The sequence below is a fragment of the Lepisosteus oculatus genome, chromosome 5 (assembly GCF_040954835.1).
Source record: "Lepisosteus oculatus isolate fLepOcu1 chromosome 5, fLepOcu1.hap2, whole genome shotgun sequence".
Lineage (NCBI taxonomy): Eukaryota > Metazoa > Chordata > Actinopteri > Semionotiformes > Lepisosteidae > Lepisosteus > Lepisosteus oculatus.
Window position 1 is genome coordinate 17436353 of NC_090700.1, and position 21294 is coordinate 17457646.

The window sequence follows — 21294 nt, forward strand, 5'->3', positions numbered from 1 at the left end:
CAGCACTTTTTAGAATGGCAAAACCACAGTCAGCACTTACACTACCCACAGCTGGCTGGTGTGACTGCAGATACAACTAATCTGGCTTATCTGGCTGGCTAACTAACACCTGGCCAGTGGGGTCTATAAAGTAAATATATATTTCCTCTGATTTTTCCAAGACTGCAACAGAGAAGACTAATCTGAAAAATTGTAATGTGATAAAGACCACCACCATAAAACCACACCACCATTAATAACTGTCTGCATAAATGTCATTGGAATTTGAATTGTCCCATAGATACACAATTACCCTGGCTCCTTCCTTTTTCTTGCTAATGCACAACACAGTGCAATGGTGATGACTGAACTCTGAGACTAAAATCTTTAAGTTGGCCAAGACATACAGTACTCATATTTTCAGTTTTAAAATACAATTACAATAAGACATAACAATATTACTTTCTGTATCAAGGGAAAATTTACCCAGTCATCCAAATAGCAGACTCTGTAGGGCTGAATAACTCTCTTTCTGAAAAGCCACACTGCTCTTAGTATGTTTCACAGGGTAATTGAATGCAGTACATATAGAATGCATATGGAAATAAGGGCAACATGTTACCATAGGCAAAGGATATCACAATTCCAGAGGTTGGCTTCACAACTACAAGTTTAATGCTCTTTATTAAATGGAAGGAACCTGTATTTGGAAAAAAATGGAAGCAAATCTTAAATAAAATTAATACTAATTCCTGTACTTGTCATAAAATTGCAGGGGAAGGAACATTAAATATCAGGCTAAAATCAGCCTTCATCAGCAGTCATTACAAAATTCTAATCTGACTGAAAGTGATTATAATTCACCATGAGCTGTGAAAAACACAGCTTGTGGAAAATTCAATGTCATAATCAGAAAAGATCAACACAGTTCACAAAAACTGAATTTTGATGAGCTGGTTTTGATATAGAAGGAACAGTAGAATCAGGCTGCATGTTTATCATTTCCATCTCAACTTAAAAATTCACCTCAGCATTGTAACTGCAATATATAGTTAGCAGGATCATGATTAAGAACTCTGATGATTGGGAAAATATTCTGAAAATCAGTTTTGTAATACTGGTTATTATATTGCCTGCATAAGTGCTGCAATTACTTTACTGTGCAGTACTGTTAACCAGATACATCATGTACAGCATCTTCCCTTCCATATTCAGAATGTGTGACTCCAAATTTTAAATGGACTGCTCGAACACTCAATGGAAGATGAAAGGGAGACTGACAGTTGGTGAATTACTTCTTATGTCTTTCTAGATCAGAAAAGGTAAAAAATATCTCTTTTATTCTAAACTAATGCAGAACCTTGATGTAACAAGTAATTTTAATACTTAATTGATCTTTGCTTCTGACTTTTCATTTCATCCTGCTGAAGGACAGCATATAAAAGTCAGGCCCCTGACACAGGCCTGCTTTTCAAACAGTCAATCTAAAAGCTGAAATGAGCAAAAAACCATGATAGTTACCAGTAGGAGGCACATGTAGTACATTGTTAAAGCCCCAGGATACTTCTCTTCCCAGGACTCTGAGGACATCAACAGAAGCAACTGAAGATATCCATTTTATTCTCTCAAGAGACAGAGTTACTAATGATAAACCTAATTTTACCGAGTGAGTTTGGGGATTTGGTTTCATGTGATAGCCGCTGTGAGCTGAGAGGCTGGGGATGGCTGTAAAAGAGAGCTGTTCACCTGTGTCCATGATAGTTGTGAGCCTTGAACATCCCTGTATTTCTTCTGACAGAAAACACCTCCATTTTATAAATACATTATTGAACATAAGATATACAGTAAGACAGGTTACAAAAGAGAGGACAGATCATGTGTCCAATCTAGCCTGTTTGGTAATAACTAATTGATCCAAGGAACTCATCTGGCCATTTTGAAAACCAATTTAAAAAATACAACAAAACATACAAACAAATGAGAGCTAACACAAAAAAGTTCAAAGGGGGTTTAATAAACAAGCTCTGAAGACAAGCAGAAACATCGGATCACAGTCATCATTTTAATGTAGCTGTGCTTCTTAACATAAGAATAATTTCTGCAAAATGAATGCAACTGTGTCTTACAAGCTGCATATATTTTATAACATATTAATAGACTGTACAGTATATAGACAGATAATAAACAAAATAAAAAATATCCATCAATTCATCGTCTTTTTCATATGATGGTCAATCAGATTAGTTTGATATTGTGTACTGTAGTATACTGTATAAAGCACGGCGTAGACATTTTTTAAACTTCCATAGTTAGCCATCCAATGAACAATAAACGCACATTAAGGGGTTCCTGACACTTGGTAATAGAAAATTTTAGCAAAGAGTTACAGACAGCTATCTGACTTGATACTTATTTAGATTTGGATAAAATTACAAAGAACGTCCTTTCAGAGGAAAAAAGAGATGCAATATAACTGTTATATATGTTTAATATAAATGTAATATATGTTATAAACAAAAATATTCCGGTCATTCTCTCTTCACAGTTATTATTATAAAATGCACCTGTCAAAGCAACTCATAAGTAAGGATGACACATACAGTACACTTATCACAACCTATAAAGCTGTCGACTAATTGTCACACAAATCACTGTTAAGAGTCTTTGGTACATTCCATGCTGTGACTTGTATGTTACCATTCACCACAGTTTCAGACATACTTCAAAATCTAGACAAATCCCTTACATTACTAAACATAATGAGTTTCATTTGAATTGGAAATGAGAGCAGGTGCCTGAACTATGTATACCACATTTCTCTTTCCTTGCATCATGGAAAAACATCACTCAAGACTAAATCTAATTAGAAAATGATTTCAGTTGCATTTTTACACACTAAGCAGAGAACATAACAAATCCCACTGTGCAATTAACAGATGTTTAAGAAAATGTTTTGATCATCAGTAACCATCTGCTCTAAGGTGATCAATGGAATTTTAAAACAGAGCTAAAATCTAGCATTTGTAGCCAAGTCCTAGGAATACTGATTCCCTCTTTCTGTACCTATTTCCTGCACAACCAGGCACTGTGCTTCATGCTGGCACTGCAAAAGGGAATATTAATTTGTTTTCTTTGTACTGTTCTATATAATTATTTAAATCACTTCACTTGAGTCCTATAGTTCCAAATATCACAGCATGAAAAAAAGAACCAGGCCAAACAAATGGACACCTCCACATCAGGCCTAGATGCCAGAACCTCAGAGCAATTCTGTTTTTAATGTATCTGTACTAGACAAGCCAGTTTACAAGTCTTTTCTACCTTTGGAACAGTGCCCAGGTATATACCACAACTCATCTAGATCTTGATAACATTTCACAAAGAATGAATTCAATAAACATCCCCTTCAAGGTTATTGTCTTCACCATCCATTGTCAGAACAAACTGCTGGTTTCTCTGCCTCTTTTACATTACTATACTAAACTTTTGTGGCTAAAATGAAGAAAACATTGGTATTTTCTGTCCAATTTCTTTAGACTGGAAATTTCTGTACAAAAAGAAAGTAATATTATTTAGAGCAAAACAGACTTCAGAGAAATTATCATTCAGAAGTTAAACTTCACAGATAAGTATGGGTATCTATGAAATTATTTTTTTCTGGTAGAATATACTGTATATATATATACTCTGTTTCAATCTGAATATGGTATTTGTTCAGCCTGATATTAAATGTTAGCAATATTAGAAATAAAGAGTTTCTTTCCATTACATTATTCTTGTGTAACATAATAAACACCCTTATTACGGACATCAACAAGTTTGGAAATTGTTTGTGCACTGCTTTTCATGTGAAAACTAAACGACCTGCTATTCACATAGTCTTTTGCATAATGCTTTACTTGTTTTACAAAATATCACAATTGTCTACTGTATATCAGTGGTTCTAAAATGTTTTGGACCAAGTGCTATCCCTGACCAAACCAAAGCATCCAAGTATCACCTAAAGGTCATCTTCTCATGAGAACCACAGAAATCTCAATGACCAACATGAGCGAGCGTGCGAGCACACACACTCACACACCCATATAATAAAAATAGCACTGAGCACTTACCATTTCAGTGAGAGGGGTGAGCCTGTTAAGTCAAGCAAAGCCTTGTGATGCCAGGGACAAGGGCAGTGAGCATCAAAGGCAGACCTGGTTCGTATCCGTTTTGGTGAGGTACTTTGTCTTGATTGCAGTGAGAGCAGAGAAGCCCTTCTTCCAGAGGTAGGTAGTAGCAAATAGCATCAAAAACTATTTTGCTACTACCTACCTCTGGAGAAATCTGGGTATTTACCCTGTCTTTGGATCCAGAAATCCAACAGTGACTGTCATTTTAATTCTGACATCAAAGTCGCATCAGATGATAACGCTACAAATTCTCTTGTTCAGCATAGGTCAGATCCTTGGGTATTCCTGCGACATCAACAGTAAAGGGGTTCCAGATCCACTCTGGTGTGGCCTCAACTGGAAAATACTCTGAGAATTGTTCTTCCAATGACAAGAGGTGCACTGCAGTCACATCACGAACACCATTTGTGTGCAGATAGCTCTCCAAAGTTGGGAAAGCAGAGACATCACTTGCATTGATTTTATTAACAAAAAGCTGCAGCTTTTTCTTCATAGCAGTGATCTTGTCAGACATGTCAAAAATTGTGAAAGAGAGCTCTGGCAGTCCCATATTTGGCATATTCAAACGTGAGAGTATATCAGTCAGGTAGGCTAATTTAACCAGCCACACTGGATCATTAAATAGACTTGCCAAGAGAGATTGCTGTTCATGCAAAAACATCTGTACCTTGGAGTGCAGGTTATAGAGCCTCGTGAGCACTTTTCCTCTTGATAACCATTTCACTTCGGTATGTAACAAAAGCTGCACATGTTCGCAGCCCATTTCATTACAAAGCACACTGAACAGACGTGAATTCATTAGTCGAGCCTTGATACAATTCACAACTTTGACAGCAGAGTCTAACTCAGATTTTAAACCCTCAGGCATTTTCTTGACTGCCAAGGCCTCGTGGTGGATGCTGCAGTGCGTCCACCTCATACAGTATATGGAGCTACCTCTCTAATTCGTGCAACGACACTGCTGTGTTGGCCTGTCATCTTTCTAGCACTGTCTGTACAAACTCCGATGCATTTTTTCCAGTCGATGCCATTCTCTTCAATTAATTCATTCAGAAGATGAAACATGTACTCTTGTTGGAAGTGGCTTACAGAACAGAAAGTCCTCATGGGACATGCCCATAAACTTATATCTAACGCAAACTGGCCAAATCAACGACATCTACTGACTCATCTAATTGCAGTGAAAAGCATCTGCTCATCTTAATGTGCTCTATCAGTGTACTTTTGACATCATCTGCCATATAAAAAATTCTACAAGGGCCATCAGGTCGAGCTGTTTAGCAGCTTTTTCTCCACACATAATACGTGTCACCTCTTTTGCCAACAGTAAACAAAGTTCTTCACCAATACTGTGGGGCTTACCTGCTTAAGCAATCTGGAAGCTTGCATGGTAAGGTCCTTCTTGGGCTTTGGAAACTGGAGTGACACTGTTCTATGGTAGATTTCAGATCTTTAAGTTTCCTTTGAAAAAAATCAACTGACTTATCCGTCAAGAGTGCACGTTTCATGGTAAGGTGCCGCCTCAGACGTGCTGGCTTCATGCTCTCATTGCTGAGAATCTCACAGCACAAGACACACTGTGGTCATGGCTCTTTCTCTGTCCCTGTGTAAGTAAATCCCAAACTTAGATATTTTGGATCATACCGCCTTGTAGGCATTTTCCTACGCTTGCGAACATAGCAGTATTGTCTGTTTTAGGTTCAGCAGCAGAGCTAGTGCCGATGGTTGATGTATAATCCTCCTCATTCTTAACAAGTGTGCTCTAGGCATCTATTCCTTCAAGCCATGACATATAGTAATACTTGATTTTTGTGAGGTATTGATTTTTGATCAAATTTTTATGTTGGCTAATGTGGCGCTGTTGGATAACGTTTTCTCTGTTTCCCCTTAAAAAATAGGAGTCCCTCTCAGAAGTTAAAAGAAGTTTTTATTTCATGCACATGGGTGCAAAATACAGAGATGCTCAGTGTATTTTTCTCAAATGAACCTACTGTAGAACAGTTTTAAATATTTGTCTGTAATCAATCACGTTTAGATCTTACAAGATTGGCAGTGTTCCAAAATCTTGCACATTCTCCTACTTCCCTATTTGCTAAAGGTAACTTCTTTTAATACAATTGGTCACTTAGGTTCGTAGCACTTATACAACGGTATAGAATTACATAGTAACCCTTGTGTCTACTCAAGTATTAGCGTGCACTGTCTCATTGTAGTTAAAACAGAAAATATGAAAGCCTGTCCCAACTTTTCAGTGCACACAACAAATTTGCAGGGTCATCTGGCATACCACCTGGGGGCGCTACATGCGTACCACAGTTTGAGAACCACGGGTCTAAATTAAGGCTACTCATTTAAATTTGCCAGTGCTTTCTTATTTCTACTGCTGTATAGTGCAGCATGGTGCTCAACAAGAGACTTTCTATGCAAAATTGGAAAGAGCATTTAGTTAGATCTACAGTACGTACATTTGCTGATACTGTATGCTACAGAACAAGACAGTCTAATCCTTTTGACCACACAACCACACTTGTAGTGAATCCAGCTTTCTGAGAGATGTTCCAGATCTCCTGCTAAAAGATCTTTAATGTTTCATCTTGAAATCAACTTGGCATTTACTGTTGGCACTTCTAATAAGACATTGTCAGACTTTGGAAAGTTCTGCTGTGCACTGTTATTCTGGGTGTTACTATAAAATGCATGGCAATAGGAATTAATGTTTTTTGAGTGATAATACATAACCTAACATTCAAAAATACAGTGTGTAACTACAATATGTACAAGGAATGGACACCTGATACAAATATTATCATTTGCAATGGGTTTAATTAAGAATTTGAGACAAAACACCAAAATACAAGCTACCCCTTGATAACTTTCACTGATTTTGTCACATTGTTCTGTGCAATATTTCTTACTTGATTACAAATCAAGGTAAGTCACGTCTGTCTTACTGTCCTGATAATATAAAAGGTAAATGCTCTGTTCAAACCTTAGTATTCACAGACTTTGATCGCTGTGGATTAAAACCACAGAGAAATTTACATTTACGGAACGTTATGCTACACTACAGAAGTTTCACATTCTTAGGGATTGGTATAACATGCAGCCAAACCAATCCTGACCTGAACTGAAATGAGTGTACTGGCAGCTTGGTGGTTAAAAGCAATTACTTGCGTACTGCGATGTAATGGAAAACTTAAGAGAAAACCACAGAAATGATAGTAGTCACTTCGACGAAACGAAACGAAAATAGACATCTGAGATTCTTGAATAGAGGGAAAGGCTTCATGACCTTCATCTTCTCTTTTTGTGAACCAGAATGTATTTATGATCTTTTGAAAAATATGTATCAAGTGAGCGGCAACTCCAGAAACCAGTTTGATATGGGGAACAAATATCCTATGAATGTAAAATGTAGACATGTTATGATAGCAAGTGAAACACGACACGTCCTCGAACAGCAAGTACGGGAGTGGAAGATGCGCCTTTGGGATGAAATTGAACATCAAGAAGACGGAGTACCTGGAATGCGGTGATCAAGTCGATGGCAAAATCGCAGCTGGTGGGGTCGAACTGAACAAAGTGACCCAGTTCAAGTACCTAGGCTCATGTGTCAACTCCGACTGAGACGCCAAGACGCGAGTCAGCGCCGCTTGGATGAAATGGTGGCAGGTCACTGGAGTACTGTGCAACAAGATCCCTTTGCGCCTAAAATCCAAAATCTACCGCTCAGTGGCCCTATACGGAACTGAATGCTGGCTAACGACAAAGAAACATGAACAGGCACTCCATACGATGGAAATGAAGATGCTGCGATGGACCCTCGGCTTGACAAGACTAGACCGTTTCATAAATGAAGAGGTGCGAAAACACTCAAAGTCGACCTGATCACTGAGAAAATGAGGGAATCGCGCCTGCGATGGTATGGACACGTGCTCTGCACCAATGACACATCAATGGCAAAGACCACCCACGAATTGAATGTGGAAGGCCGCCGGCCCCGTGGACGACCATTTACGGGCTTGCTGGATCGGCTGAAAGACGACATGCGCCTTCGCAAAAGTCACCTGCCGAGACGCCGCAGACCGTACGAAGTGGAAAAATCGGTGCAAACAAGCAAAATGCGAAGAAGAAGAGTAGAATGTAGACAAAATATTTTTTTATTCTTGATTGTCACTGATTTGTTCATTGACATTATCTTAATGTATGTTGTCTTTTTTAATATATTAAATTGTGAACTTGTGTTGGGCAGCTTGACTTTCCATAGTTGACTAATTCAAATTTCATTACCACTTACTGTCACATCTGCAACAAATATCTGACTTTGTGATGTTTTAAAATAATGTGTTCAATATTTAGCATTACATTCTTCAACAGTTAAATATTAGTTTAACTAATATTCTAGTGCAGAAACAACATTCTGTGCAGAAAAAACATGCATTGATATGGGTCATTCTGGAAAAATTGCATCTAGCTTAGCAGACTCTGATTCAAAAAGTTTATTTTGAATTAAATCTACTGTACTGTAGCTCCAGGGGTAGCATGATCTAATTTTATGTGGAGAAAAAACAAACTCACAGCAATGTTCCACATCAGTCTGAAATAAAATGACACATCTACCATTGCAGTGGATACCATACAAATGTCCAAGTCAAACTGAGGGCAATAAAACCAGGCCACTAAATTTAACAAACAGACCTTGTGTGATCACCAGGTAAATTAATGAAAATGGCTGGGTGTTCAGTGTTCTCTATAACACAACAGTCTGGCCTCAGTGGAACTTCACTTATGGCCACTACATGAAACAAGATTTTGATGCAGCTGTGATATCAAAACACTGGGTGTACTCATAACACCTTGAAATCTGAGGGATTGAGGTGAGATACAAAAAAATTAAACAGCAGCCATAAAAAGACAAAGCATTCATTCAGTATTTTTGTACAATCCAGTCAAAATTGCATGGAAAAAACAAGAAACTAAAATGAAAAAAAAAAAATTGTGCCACTCTGGAATAACCAATATACTGCTCCCTTGGCTAGACCTTAGACAAAATTGTACACTAGTCTTTTCTCCACAAAGAACACTTAGTAAACTGTTGTTAGTAGAATGCTTAGTGAACAGGGGAGCTGACTGGTGATGAATACACAGGTGGAATGATCACTGGCCAGCATGTAATGTGTTAAAGGGAAAAGAGCCCATAGAAGTACTTTCTGTCTGTCTGTTTATATGGTTAAGTTAAAATTTAGTTAAAACAGCAGTTTAGACAGGGACACACTGTTTTGAAAAATCATGACAGTACTACATGCAAACCATAGAGGTGATCAACTTTCTTGGTTTTAAAATAATTTAATCATTATTGCTCATTGAGGAAAATAGCAACCAATTGCAAAGTGCGCTAGGACTGTGCTACAAACACTGACTGCCTCTTCCCTGGGGGCATCGAAATCCCCTCCACCATTCTGTCAGGCAGGCTGGTTGCTGGCAGCCATCTGTGGAGGTAAGGATATACACACAGAGCCCTATTTCTGCATTTCACTGTATGACTCTCCATGGGCAAACTGCCACTCTCATTCGTAGTAACTTAAGTAATCTGTTAAAGAAGGAAAAGAGATTATTTTTACCTGACTCTGGGGCTCAAAGGAAGGAACAGAGTCAACCTTACTGAACAGAGAGCACATGAAACAGGTAGCTATTAAAGACTTAATCGATGCGTACTCCGGCAGCATCAGTTTGGCTTTATTCCAGTATGCTCATCTTAGCCTTTTTGTTAAGGTCAGACACCACCAGAGATTTCAGATGTTTGAAAGACAGAACCTGCAGGTGTTTCCATGTCAGACTCTTTCAAAGAACTACAAAACGGAATGATAAATAAATTATACACACTTGTCTGGCATCAAGCAGCCACTTCGCATCTTTTCATGTTTCAGATGCTTTCATATTTTATTTGTGCATCTCTCACTGTTTACATTATTTCTCAGGAAGAAACAGAGGAGCTCAGGCCTCACTGGACGATGACGATAATTCATTGCATTTATACAGCACGTTTCATCACAAAGGATCGTAAAGTGTTACATGTAGGCAAGAACTCATCCACTGCTGAACTGTAATTCGTAAAAAGCCAATTTGCACCAGCAACCCTATCTGCACTAGATACATAGATCACTTTATTGGCCATATACAATTTCTTGTACTAGGAATTTGTCTTTTCACATACCCTAACTTGCTCTCCATGAGACACACAGACAGGGAGAGAAGCTTGGGTTCAGAGAACAGGGTCAGCCATTTATACAGCACCCCTGGAGCAGCTGGGGTTCAGGGCCTTGCTCAGGGGCCCAACAGAGTAGGACTCCTCTGCCAGCCCCAGGATATGAACCAGCGACCAACCAGCCACAGGTGTAGATCCTTAACCACTGAGTTACCGCACTGCCCCCACACTAGAGCCACTACACGGCTAATCAGGTAAAGATGTAAGAAATTGCTTCACCAATTTTACTTCTGAGAATCTTAAGGTAGACCAGGTCCTGGTACAGGCCCCCAGTGGAATTTAACTAAGACAATGGGGTTAGGACCACTGGTTTTACAGTGCCAAAAAATCTTTAATGATAAAGTAGCCAGGTCCTTGATTTATGTATGGCACCTCTTACATACTGTAAGTTTCCCTGGTCAGCATACTACAGGGGCGGAGCGGTGGTTTTTTGGTTAAGGCTCTGCGCCTGTGACTGGAAGGTTGCCGGTTCAAATCCCATGGCTGGCAGAGGAATCCTACTCTGTTGGGCCCCTGAGCAAAGCCCTTAACCCTAACTGCTCCAAGAGTGCTGTACAATGGCAGACCCTGTGCTCTGACCCCACACTTCTCTCCTTGTCTGTGTCTCCATGGAGAAAAGCTGGGGGATGCAAAAAGCTGAATTCCTAATGCAAGAAATTGTATAGGGCTAATAAAGAAACATTATTATATTATTATACTAGCTGATCCAAAAACACCACTTACAGCAACCTGGGATCCTCAGAGGTCTCCAATTCCTTGTCTGACTCGGCACAGCCTTGCTTAGCTTCAGAAACATCAAGCTATAATGTGGTAATGTTACTGCTGGACAGATCTTTAGTCCCTCAAAAACCACAGTGAAGGCCAGAAAGGCTTTCAAATGGTCAGTTTTAACCTGCTTTAAAGAATCGATATGTACTTTGTCAGCATTAATGGGGCCTCTTGAAAACCTGCAAATAACCTGTTTATGCGCTGTAACCGCTTGCTGTCTGACATGGTTTTGGATGATGCAATGATTTTATTCTCCACTAGTTATTATAGGAACTGATCAGACAATCACGGGTAATGAAATTGGGTGCTAATAAATCCTGAGGAATAAGGACTTCTCTTAAGGATTTGATCAGACCCAACACGAGAGCACTAATGACTCCCTTTGATCAAAATGCCTTGAACAACACAGGTTCCTTAATTTGTCAGTGAATCAGGAATAAACTCAAGCCTCTTCATAAACACAATTGAATCTGTTTTACAAATAATTTACTTTAAAATGGATATTGTTTTTATTGAAAATATTAATTGCCTGCAAATATAGAAACGTTGGACTACAAATAAAAATATTAAACATTTCTCAACATAGTTACTGATTTAATGTGCAGATTATCCACACATAAAATTCACACCACCTTCTAAAAGTAATCATAACAATCAGCAAGGATAATACTGAACTGATGAACACAAGGAAGTTAAGACAATACGAAATACAAGGGACGTGTGAAATCACACCTTTTTTCACAAAATAAGCAGTGGTCATAAGGAGAGATTGAAAGTGTAACCACAATAATAGTCCCAATATTACTTAGCCACACTGAGAAGTACTATATGTACAGTATCATGGTTGTCAAAACGATTTTCTTTGCTTCAATGAATGCTGAACTGGACTGCAACAGCACAGGTTTTACAGACACAAAGGGGAAGGGAAATTATTTGAAAAACAGCCCTGAAGATTATTGTCAGCTAAAAAGATGTAAAAAATGATGGGAATGCGGTAAATTATTATGCATTTACAGTAGATGCTAACGCTGCTTCCTTTTTGGACCTCAGTCCTGTAACACAACAGGAAATCAATCCTGTTTATTCAACTAAACCAGATCACCATTCAAACAGAACTTTGTAGGCATGAAAGAAATTAATCAGCACCATCTGACTGTTTACATATTTAACTAGACTTAATCAGTTCAAATGGAATTTGCCAATTAATGCACCACCTTAGAGTCTCTCAGGCTGAACTTATTGATTTTAACAGTGAGACCAAACCTCTTCAGGGAGAGCAAATTCTTAGATCTCAAAATTCAATAAAAAGACTGAGCCAATTAAAATAAAATACACAAGATACATATAATGAGTTTTTGATTAGATTCAAATCAACATCACAATGGAACAAAATAATAACATAAGGCAATTTTAAGGATGACTACAAACAAATGATTTTTTAAAGTATTTCCAGACAGCAAATGCATACTGTATTATTTATAATTTAGTACATAAATATCACATCTTACACCCCTTTTCATTCTCAAAATGATTTACTACATTAGGCATGATTTACTTCATGTATTCTACAGCTACAATATGGTTAATTCAAAGAAAGCAACACAATAATTGAAAGCAGCCAATGGGTTAAAAAAATCTTCATAGAAATGAAGTTGCCATACTTTATTTCTGTTTTGGACCATCTCAGATGGGAAAATCTGGTTAGAATTCTTCCCAGAAAACTGAAAAATCAGTCAGAAATCTGCCACCCATACTGAAAATACAGCATAAACACACCATGTGAACATAAAGGACAAAGTGCAGGATAGAACACCAATTAAAGTACAAAAGTTCTTATACTGAAACATTAAGAACTAAAGGGCAAAAGGCAAGATATGTACATAGGAAGAAGAATAGAACATTGTAGGACAAAATTCTAAATTGAATCCCCAGAGACAAAACACTATGAAGAAGGCCTTCCTATCAGATTTTCTGATAAGATGTTTTCATCAGGTCTTGCAGGATTAAGCTGACTAAGGACTACTGAACAAAGAAGTTTGATGAAGGAATCCTGGGGACAATTTCATCTTGCAATTAATCAGTGCAGTTTTACAATGATGAAAACAAGCTTCCAAAATGCGATGAATTAAATCAAATAACCCAAATAAGAGCAACATAGAGCAGCACATACTGTAGCACATAGCTTTTCACTAGCTATTCACTTAAAAAAAACATTAACAATTATACCCCAAATAACCCAGGAATATGAATACATTGTTTTTAATTGTACATTAATCAATGGCAGCAATGCTCTGAATCACTGCTGCCAGTATAACAAAGGTGAAAACAAAAAGTTCATACTATGTTACTCTGGAAATAAAAGAAACCTTAATATGCTTAGCTAAGGTACTGTTTTTTGACATTTGGACAGCAGAACTAATATTTTATTAAATGGAATTTACACATTTAAAAAAAATGCTGAAATGAAAAAGCACATGATATTTGCCATATTACTTCAGAATCGTAATAAGGACAGAAACATCTAAAATTGAAAACAGAGATGTCTCTCCTCGATCACTAAAATTTTATTTCACAAAAAGAGCATTGAGAAGGATACAGTGAATCAGGAATAAATGCTTTTTAAGCCGGAGATGCTCAACTTACCCATACAGCGTATTTAAATATTAAATACACTGAATTATACCCCTGACACAAATAATATTTTGTCAAAAAGAAAAATTTGTGTTCTCCTCCTCTTTCACGAAAACTTCTGCAATGTGGGAATGCAGCTTGCTAGGGGTCAGAAATGTTCGACTCTAGCTGTATGCTTTAAACAGAAGCCACTATCGAGTGAGATGAAGAGCAGCAAGCAGAAAGCAACAGATCAATAGACTATTCTGATTCAAGTGATCTGATCTGCAGGCTGTGATGTTAGCTGATGTACGGAAATTGATGAATAGTGAAGAACAGCACAAGAATTAAAAAAAAATTGATAATATCAAAGTAGAGGACATATTGAACAAAATTAATAAGGCAAATCATTTGGGTTTGGGGTTATTAAGATAACCTTTAAAACTATAATCACCAATAAAAAAATCATTAGATTTATTGGTTCTAAAATTTATTAATTCAGGCCTTATTCCCACTTTTCTCTAGTCACTAAATTTGCACCTATTCAAACCATAAGAACATAAAATTGGTTACAAATGAGAGGAGAGGATTTGACTTATTTCACCTTCTTCTTTATCCAATTCTCGAAAGAACTCAGGGAGTCAGAATGTCTGGATCATTAGCTCCAGACTCCCAGTCCCCTTTGTCTAAAACAATTGCCTCATGATCTCATTTCTAAATGCACTTCCCTGTAAATTCCACTTACAGTATGTCTTTTTACTGTTGTTTCATTGATGGTTCTGAAGACACCCAATGGGTTGCCAAAACTCTTGAGGATTTTGAGCAATGAATACTTCTTTGTCTTCACTAAAATTGTAATTTAAAAAACTTAAAGAGAATGTTCTTTTATTTTTAGATTTTACATTTTTATTAGCCTGATTAAGATATTCCTTTGAGACGGGGAATACATCTAGTTGCTCCTCTCAGTGTAAATCCCTAATCAGCAAGTTATTTTTTCCCCAATACGGGGTTACTACTCTCCACATGTAATATTTTGCTTCTACATGCCTTTATCACACTTTGAACCAAGCTGGGTTTTCAATTAACAGCAGTGCTGCTTGTAATCAAAGCACAGCAGTTTACGGTCCATTGCTTAATGCAGCCTGTTAACCTGACAATTTGTCTAGATTTAGACACAACCAGTCTTTCAATTATCTGTTTCACCTGTCCTCCACCTTTTCTATATACTCTGATAAACATACTGTATTCAAGATACTTGTAAAGAGAGTTGATTCATAAACACTTGAATCACAGAGCAAAAAAGTGTAAGAACACAAATTTGTGTAAAGTGGAGCATAAAGAATGGCAGTAATATGAACAAGGGCTCTGACATCATTGATATACACCACAATGCACATCACTTGCTCTTAAGATAGGGGGTATTTAACACTAATTTGATGGAAAGTTCCAATCCTGCATGTTTTAAAGGCAATCACAAAATTACTAGTTTTTAATTACCTGAAACTATTTATCTATAATCAACAAGGCAGGTGATTGTTTCAAATAAATGACAGAGATCATTTGGAATGCAAATCTGCAAGATTACCTACACAATATGTTAGACTGGGGATCTTCAGGATTAGGGTTGTATATGAGTTCCAAACATGGCTTCATTGTGGCCTTCTGTTTGACAGAGAATGTTTGTGCCAACCAACAGAAAGATGTCTTAAAAGCTCTGAATTAATCAAGTCTACACTAAAAATATATTTAAGGCAAGGAGCATTCAAAGCTGTCACCACAAAGGCGAGGAATCTAAAATCGTTTTAGGTGAATATTCTTAATTACAACACCTTCTAAGCTAAAGATAATGTATGGTACTTAGCACCTACTGCAACAAGAAATTACAACATTAATTTCTGAGAAAGAGCAAAGCTTTGTTCTTTCTTACATTGGGGCTTAACGCTTGTGCCTTGATTCAGAGAATGAACTCTTGACTTCCATTAAACAATAAGTTCAACATCAATTTGCTGTTTCTTACCTCCCGCTTACACTGTGTTCAGACTGTGAAAAGAAGGGAAAACTGTCTTCTAAAATTCCCTTTAATCTCCATGACGCCTGTGGGCTTGAGAATCTAAACTTGGATTCAAATCCGCAGAGACAATGTGAGATTTTAGAGGAGCACCATTCTACCTTTGATATGTAAATACAAATGATGTATAAAAATAATTTAAAAAAACTTTGGGAAGAAACAAAGGGAGCTTCTCATGATTATTAGAATACAGAGAGAATTTTAAACCTCTAGCCTGATCTTTGTATCATGTTTGGATTCAGCTGAAATAGAATAAAGGGAGCGAGAAAAAATGTCAGGCTGGTTTTCAAAGTTATTTGCCAAAAAAATGTCTCACGTATTTGAAAAAAATGTTATCTTCTCACGTGACATACTAACATAGTGAAAAAATTAAGAAAGTATGTGGACTGGGCCTTTATCCCCACAACAGTATCTGGTGCAAGAAAAACTATAACAAATTCTAAAGCACTGCCTTAAAATAACAGCATAAGAACAAGCATGTGTTCAGCTGTTCTGCATTTGTTTCTGCTGTTAAACTTTACTTTTTGAATTCATTGTCTTTGTTTCACAGAATAGTTAAATACATATTTAGTCTATTTTAATTAAATGATAATGTTTGTCACTGCAGGCTTTGCCATCTGGTAGGGTCCCACCACGGGAATTCTGCTTCTGTACCAAAGGGTTCATTAACACATACACACATATACCAGATATGGAGTCTGCTGATGTTTACTGCCCTAGATAGATGTGTCTACTGTCACTGTCCCAGAAAACGGTAAACTAAAGCATCAATACTATTAACTTAAAGTATCAGTACTATTAATATTTCAATGATATTAACAAGACAGTAATGCTAAATTTAAGTCTGTTACTAATATATTCAAATTAATAAGTGGAAAGACTACTGTATGCCCAAACAATGGGAGGAATTGAAGGAAGACTGCCTTAATATGAACAAACAAGGAAGTATTTTACAGCAAACAGCACTTTTACACTTGAAATCTTCCAAGGCCTGTGTTTTTCATTTTGTTGGTCCATTGAGGTATATCAGCAGTGAGTGTCCTCTGGTTTTTCAACACTGTTCATCACCTTTACATGGAGTGGAAGGATACTGCCAGAATTCATCCCCTGATACTCTGACTTCCTAATCACTTGCTTTAGAGATGGGTAATCTTGTTCATTCTCCACTTGCAAACCTCTCAGGCCATTACACCTTAAACACATAATTATGCACAATAATTATTTGTAATAATGAGGTATTGCCACAAAATGGGTGTGTTTTGAGTACTGTCACCCAAGAAAGTAATAAAACACACCATCCAAATTGTACAGTTAGTATTGCACACTGATTATATTATTTAACTGTATGAGATTATAAGATTTACTGTACAAATTTAATAAGATTTACAAAAAAAAAACAACAATTTGCTGGGATGTTTTAATTAAACTGTATAGAATGATCTCCCTCTCCCCCAAAAAGTTAATATTTCAAATAAAACAGAAGAACTAAAGTAAAAACAATACTGTACAAAACACCTGGGCCCTATTCAGAAATGGACACAATACAATACATGTAATAAACTATTAGACAAAAAAATCAAATTTTTCCCACATATTTGGTGCTTACAGTCTGCATCATAGTACTTTGTGGATTCCATTTTTTTATTCACAGAATGAGGGAAAAAAGTATTGAAAGAACAGAAAATGACTTTGTTTTAAACTGAAGCAAACAATGTTTTATCAAAGTAAATTTAGACATTTTATTAATGACTGAATAAATTCTCAAAATTGTAATCGTAATTAATAATAATAATTATTATTATTATTATTATTATTATTATTATTATTATTATTATTATTATGTTTCTCGTAAATAATAATATACGAGAAACAGATTCTTATTACACAGAGAATGTAAATCTGAATATTGAGCATAGGGCGGGTATACAGCAGGTATACAGGCAGGCATTTTCTCTTTGGATTTGCTAGATCTCTATCTACCACTAGAAGTACAGCCTGCGTTCACCATTATCTCAATTAATTTTTTTTCCTCTGATGTTCTATTTTAAAGGATACAAGATTATCCTCCATAACTATAGAAAATGTCCCAAAGACAACATTCCTGAATGATTTTATGTAATTCATAAAACATTCTCAACATTTTCAACCACCCTCCTTATTGGAGTACTCAAAACGTGTTAAGATTGCTCATGAACAAAAAGTTTTGCCAATTTTTAAATTACTTAAAGATCCATCAGCATTATCAGAATAAAAATCATAAGTAAAAAGGGATTATTTTTTAATATCGTTTTTTTCAGATGCTAGCAAAGTATTTTTTAACCTATAGTATTCAGAAACATCTTCACCATTCACCTGCACTCCTGGAACAAACCTTTATGGCTCACTGATTCAATATCGGGATTCAACCCTTTTAATAGAAAATAATGCAAATTTCAGCACACATCTCCATCCCTCAAAACCGTGGGCCCAGTCCTCAATGTTTCTGTTGGTAGCCCAGACACAAAGAACAGTGTTCCTGTTATTCTTTAACTTTTCACAGGAACAACTGATTTATCTGCACCTTTTCACTTTCTAAATATATTCTTTACCCTCCCAATTTCAGTTCTTACTCCTTTGCACAGCTAATATATTTTAAAAATAACAAAAGCACAAAACACTGTAATAACATTATATTCAGAAATTGCAACCCAACCGTAAATTGGATAAAGTGGATAAAAATGGATGGACATTCATCAATGATGAATTAATTGATTTTAGTAAGAACTATGATTCCTGTGTATAACTGTTTCTGTACAATCTAAAATATAATTAAGGGGCACTTGTATTATGGACATACTGCTTCTTCTTAAGTTTCAAACACTTGCTTGTCTACATTACTCATAGTCTAAGCATGGATAGCCATTAGGGAAATCAGGAAGCACTTCCCAGCTGTGATCCTTGAAATCCCTTTGGTGTTCACTGTACTTCAGCTGTTAATTACCTTTGGCATTTTCCAGTCCATATCCTGGAGTACCTCTGTCTTCTGGTTTCCATTCAAAATTAGCTATGTCAGTTTGGCACAGTAAGCTCCCAAATTGAATCATTTGATTGCATTTCTTAAATGATTGAAGTATTTTGACAGTTGAACAAGGTTAGAAACTAGCATGGAACAAATGCTGAGCACCAGTTCTGTATGCTTTTTTTTATTACGTCATTGACCTGGTTCAATTTAACCAATGAACATCCGCAGCACTAAGATCTTTTACTATGAAAATGTTTGACTGCGTCATTCCCACTGTCAATTATCAAGTAATCAGTTGATGATAAGTGTTGTTTAGAAAGCAACACTTATCACTTATCATCTAAAGGAGAACAGTGATTTTCAAGCATGTTGAACAAGAGTTCAGGTCTTTATGTTTCTTGGAAATGACTCGCATGACCTAAAGGAGAATACTGGTGAGACAAAATCCTGAGTACAGAAAACAGTTAAAAATCACACCATTGGCTCAATTGACAACTCAGTAAGCTTGGTTACGAGCCAGCATGAAATGAAAACCAGGGGATTCAAAGAACTTACAGATCACAATGTGGTAGTAAAGAGGGACTCACGGATAGAAGACTTGCAGGGGTCGCTATGGCTGCTCTCGTTAGACTGGTTGCTGGAGACCGAGGACACACTGGCGCTGCGCACAAAACCAAAAGCAGCGAGCCGTGCAGCAGGCAGGCGTGAATAACCTGGCGGGCGCAGGCCGGACTGACCTGGCTTGGGAAAGTGAGACCTTGTAGGAGTGCCCGGGATGTTCTTCCTCTGGTCCACTATAAGAAGACACAAGACTAAAGTGAGACGCAGTGTTTCATACAGCAATAATGAAGTCCAACCCAATGGGGAGGCTTCCACGCTTCGTGATACAGAGTGAGATGCTGAAAGTAAATAAAAGCCAAGCAAATCCAGCAAATGATAAATTTGATAAAAGAATTGGAGCTAGGCATCAGTAGAGCAAAGGTTTCAGAACAACTCTTCTGCTGAAGCAAAAAGGGTTTGGAAGTATTGTGTTGCTTTATTTAGCTTGCAGAAGCTTGACTTTTTCTTATGAAAAGTAATGTAATGGCTGTATTTAAGCACAGCAGTTGTTATATTGTACATTATACTGAACTGATATGGCAAGTTTATGACAGTTCAATTGATATGATGGATGCAAATCATGGCTGTAAATACATTAATGAACTGAACGTTGGTTCCAATTTTGAAAGTGTTCAGCTATAAGACACTGAATTTGACTCAACAAAGGTTCAAAGTTGATTCGGTTCACAACTCCCATTCAATCTTCGTTTTATTTGAAATGAAATGACAATCACATACAGTACCAGGAAAACTTTAATATTTCATCTGTATTCTGCTAAAAAAAAGTTTACACAGAAAGTTTACTTTAGATTCTAGTCACCTTTAAGACTTGTCTAGCTTCTTACTGTGCTGCTCCCCCTGGAATACTCTTCATAAATGACAAACTGTTTGGAAAACAGTAGGGAAGATGGGAAGCTACCAAAATAAATCTTCTCAAAGACAGTCTACTTGACTGATCCCAAGATACCCATAAGAAAATCGTGAGGTATATACTTAAGAGACTGAATTCCATTGGAAGGATGAGTTACCAAGACTCAGTTCAAGTCTCTCATTTTTCTGTTACCTCAGTGCTTTAAGAACATCAAGAAAGATTGAAAATAAGGAGAGACACTTCATTCTTTCCTGTTAGTAAATAGTCTTAAGATTCTTGAAAGGTCCCAATACCTTGTGGTAGCATCTAACACATACCTGTACTCATGACTGTATATTCTTGATGAAAGTTCAGTGTTACTCCATTTACAATAACTATGACTATAAACTGCCTTCATATGCAATTTCGATATGCATGTAAGGTACTTTGTATATACTGCAACATTTAAAGTTTAATAAATTAGAATATTTTTAGATATGGTCCATATAGTTCATCTTCCTCATTTGATTATAAGCAGCTTGTTCATTTAAAATAACATCTACATGTAGCTGTGTTTTAAAGATTCCAGAACATTTGCAGTTACCAGCATGCAGGATTGCGCGTTCCCGGCACCTAAGACTGCATAAAAAACTGCCTCCTATCTACATTCTTAAGTACACTATCTCTTCAATGTCCATTTCAATTACACTCATTTCTGATCCTGAAGCAGGCAAGTGAGTTGACTTTCAAAATCTTGAAGACTCTGAATGGTTCCAAAATACTAACTACTGCTCTGAAAACATCTGTAAGCACCGAGCTCTACTGGAACTCCTTTATCATACATGCATCATTTTTGTTTTCAAATGTAGATGGAGTGTAGTTAAAACATATTCAGTTGCAAGAAAAAGTTTTGAAAAAAGTGAACCCTTTGGAGTCACCTGGATTTCTGCATTAATTACTCATAAAAATGTGATCTGATCT

The 21294-nt window shown here is 36.8% G+C and overlaps 1 protein-coding gene across 6 annotated transcripts in view; it reads right to left on the reverse strand.

Annotated features, from left to right (window-relative positions):
* The window catches only part of LOC107076750 (microtubule-associated tumor suppressor candidate 2-like), a 206970-nt gene that overhangs the window by 84251 nt on the left and 101425 nt on the right, over positions 1–21294 (reverse strand). For 5 of the 6 annotated variants that reach the window (XM_069190181.1, XM_069190182.1, XM_069190183.1 and 2 more), the window contains one exon: positions 19451–19657. In XM_069190181.1, coding sequence (XP_069046282.1) covers positions 19451–19657 — 207 coding nt within the window. The remainder of the gene's footprint in view (positions 1–19450; positions 19658–21294) is intronic. The other variant, XM_069190185.1, reaches the window with a different exon arrangement.